The sequence below is a fragment of the Schistocerca americana genome, unplaced genomic scaffold (genome assembly GCF_021461395.2).
Source record: "Schistocerca americana isolate TAMUIC-IGC-003095 unplaced genomic scaffold, iqSchAmer2.1 HiC_scaffold_335, whole genome shotgun sequence".
Lineage (NCBI taxonomy): Eukaryota > Metazoa > Arthropoda > Insecta > Orthoptera > Acrididae > Schistocerca > Schistocerca americana.
Window position 1 is genome coordinate 82,181 of NW_025726055.1, and position 3,396 is coordinate 85,576.

Sequence of the window (3,396 nt, forward strand, 5' to 3'; positions counted from 1 at the left end):
ACACGGCGACAATCAACCACGACAACAACAACAACAACAACACCGCTTACCGCTACCGCCGCCCACACCCGCCACCGACCCCCGCAATCCAACCACCACGGCACGCAAACAGCATCCCCACGGGCATACAGAAACGCCAGACAGACACCCACACCAAACGCAACACGACAATCAAAACCTTCCCCGACGTGCTTTGATGGCCCTGAGAAGGGCCGTTTTGGGCCGCGCGTCTCTTGCGCGCCACTAGACGACGACGGGGGGTGGGGACGACGGAGTCAAGCGCCAAACCCTTCCTTTCCCATCTCTTTCTCCTCTACTCTACTTCTTCTTCTTGGGCGAAGCCTTCGCCTTAGACGGCGTCGTCGCCTTCTTCGGGCGCGGCGCCTTCGGCTTCTTCGTCGGAACCTTGGCGGCCTTCTTCGCCTTCGACGGCGACTTGGCCTTGGCCGGCTTGGCCGCAGCCGCCTTCTTCGCACCCGCGGGAGCGGCCGACGCCGCAGACGCCTTCTTGGCGGCGCCCGCCTTCCGACCGGTCGCCGCCTTCACGCCACCAGCCTTCTTTGCGCCGGCCGCACGGGCGCCCTTCTTCTCCTTGCTGGCCGGAGCGGCGCGCTTCTTCTTGGCACCGCCAGCACGAGCCTTGCCGCCCTCGGCCGCCCCCCCGCCGCCGGCGCCGGCAAGCTTGAACGAGCCGGACGCGCCCTTCCCCTTCGTCTGCACCAGCTCGCCCGCCACGACGGCCGACTTGAGGTACTTCTTGATAAACGGCGCCAGCTTCTCCGCGTCCAGCTTGTAGTGCGCGGCTATGTACTTCTTGATCGCCTGCAGCGACGACCCGCCGCGCTCCTTCAGACTCTTGATGGCGGCCGTCACCATCTCAGAGGTGCGCGGGTGCGCAGGCTTGGCGCGCGGCTTCTTCGCAGACGACGCAGACTTGGCCTTCTTCGTAGTGCCGGTGGCGGCGGGTGCCGCAGCAGTCTCGTTCGTAGCCGCCTGATCTGCCATTTCGACGACGCGCGTAACACACAGCGAGAGCGAGCGGGACGGCAGGCACGCAAGCACAAGAGCAGAGAATCACAAGGCCCAGCCAGTGTCGCGGGCGGGCGCGGACGGCCGAGAGAGCGGCCGCCACTCTGCGCGCCGCCGCGCCGCGCCTCCCGCGCTTGCTACCGCCCAACGTCCGACAGCCTGTGCGGAGCAGCCCCAAACCTGCGCCACAACCGCCCGCGCCTTTCAAACCACCGAGGATGGGGCTACACACAGCCACACCACAGTCGCCAACCAGTCGCCACGGCAGCGCCGCAAACCACGGCCAAACTGCAGCTACCGCGCGCTACAGCCTGGGTCGGCCCGCCGAGAATCGCCGCCCCCGCCCAAATGCCGCCCCCACAGCCCCAGCCGACGACCCGCCACAATGGCCAAACCTTCGGCAAAACTCCCACACCGTCGCCGCGGCAGCCCGGCCAGCGCGGCCGGCGCCACAGCCACACAAGCCGAGGCGTGCGGCGATGACGGCCGTGCAAACGCGCCTCCGCCGCCCCATCGCCTTCCGTCGCCCTCCCGCCGTTTCCCGATCGGCCCGCAGCCGTCGGGCCACATCGCGCGCCGTCCTCCTCCTCTCGCCCGCCAACATTCACAGCCGTTTCTCAACAATTGCCCGCCGCAAACGGACGCCGCCTGCGCAACAGGCGCCGCCGCCCCTCGCCGCTTCCGACCCAACCCCTCGACCGAGGCAAACCGCAATCCGAATCTACAGACCAACCCAATCTGCCGTCAAGCACACACGACAGCCGACCTTACACGTTACGCGTTACACATTACGTTTACACGTCTACGTTAGGTTAGGTTAGGTGGACGTGGGTTAGGTTAAGGGGACTTGGGTTAGGTTAAGCGTCAAACTTAGGTTAAGCATTCAAACACGTCAGGCGTCAGAGGTTAGGTTAGGTTAGGTTAGGTTAGGTTAGGTTAGGTTAGGTTAGGTTAGGTTACACGTTAGGTTAAGGGGTCAGTGCTAGGTTAAGAAGCGTCAAACGTAGGTTACAAAAGCGTTCAAACGTGAGGCGTGAGCCGGACAGCTTACCTTACGTAGACGTTAGGGGCTCACAGGCTGAGCTCACCTCGCCACACCACACGTTAGGTTCGGTTCGGTTCGCTCGGCTCAGCGTAAAGCGCCGAGGTCAGGGTTACGTTCGTTCACCTTCGGGCGCCACACTTTCGGTTGAAAGGTCGCGACGGGACGACGTCGGCAGGCACGCCGCAAACGAACAAAAACGTACAGACGACGTCGGAAACCGCCGACAGACGGGGGAGCAGCACGACCACGACCACGACCAGACACCGAGCGCGAACGAGACACACGCGAACCACCCCCACCGGCCAAAGGGCACCACACAACAACCCAGAGCACCACGTGTCGACACCAGAGCAACCCGCCGCTCACGCGACATGGCTGGCACCGAAGGGCAACCGCCCGCAACTGCGCTTTCCGCGCCGGCCCGGATGCACGTCGTGCTACAACAACACCACTACCGTACACAGCCGCTGTTCACAACATCACTATCAATGGCGCGCCCGCGGCTCGCCGCCGTCGCAGTCGCAGCCCCAACGCCAGCACTTTTGCACCACCATTCACACGCACCGCAACACAGCTCGCCGACACAGCCGAACAAAACAAACACCACACAACAACAGCAACAACGCCGCCGCCTCTACTTGTGCCGGCGACCCACCCCGCCGATGGCGCACCTCTCGCCAGCCGGCAATCGACACACACGCACCCACCCACCGGGGCCCAGTGCAAAAAAAAAAAAAAAAAAACACACAAAAACAAAAAAACCAAACAACACAAACGACACGGGAAGCGCACACCGCCACTTCGCGCGCACGCCACCAACCAGTCGTCGTCTCAAAATAACAAACACAAACAAAATAAACTAACAACTAGGGCAACACAAAACAAAAACGCCTCGCACGAACCGCCCACAAAAAGGACAAGCACACGCACAGCCTCTGCTGACGACCACGACGCAGCGGCACGCTGCTCCTGTCCCGCGCCCCGCGCCCCACTCGATTCACAACTCACGCGACACCGTCAACGACGGGCTCGCTTCCCGCAACCTACCACCTTTCCGCCACGACGCACAGCCCCAGCCCCACCCGACGACGCCCGTGGCAACGACTGCACTTTCACCACCGCCTCCCCCTTCCCCCCCAAAACACACACACACACACACACACAGCCAGCCAAAAACGCACTCGCGACCCACACATGCACGTGCATCGGCACACGCCAACCAGTCAACGTCGACAACCACACGCAAGGCTCGAAACGAAACCGGCGTCCTTCCACGTTGCCATCAAGCTACGCGACACAAGACACAAGGAACCAACACAACA

At 63.0% G+C, this 3,396-nt stretch overlaps 1 protein-coding gene across 1 annotated transcript; it reads right to left on the reverse strand.

The window, feature by feature from the left end:
- Positions 1–333: 333 nt before the first annotated feature.
- LOC124580598 (histone H1-like) lies at positions 334–936 on the reverse strand (the record flags this gene model as incomplete). The annotated part of the gene is made up of 1 exon (XM_047131270.1): positions 334–936. A coding segment is annotated over one exon (603 nt), but the record flags the coding sequence as incomplete, so codon positions are not given.
- Positions 937–3,396: the final 2,460 nt, after the last annotated feature.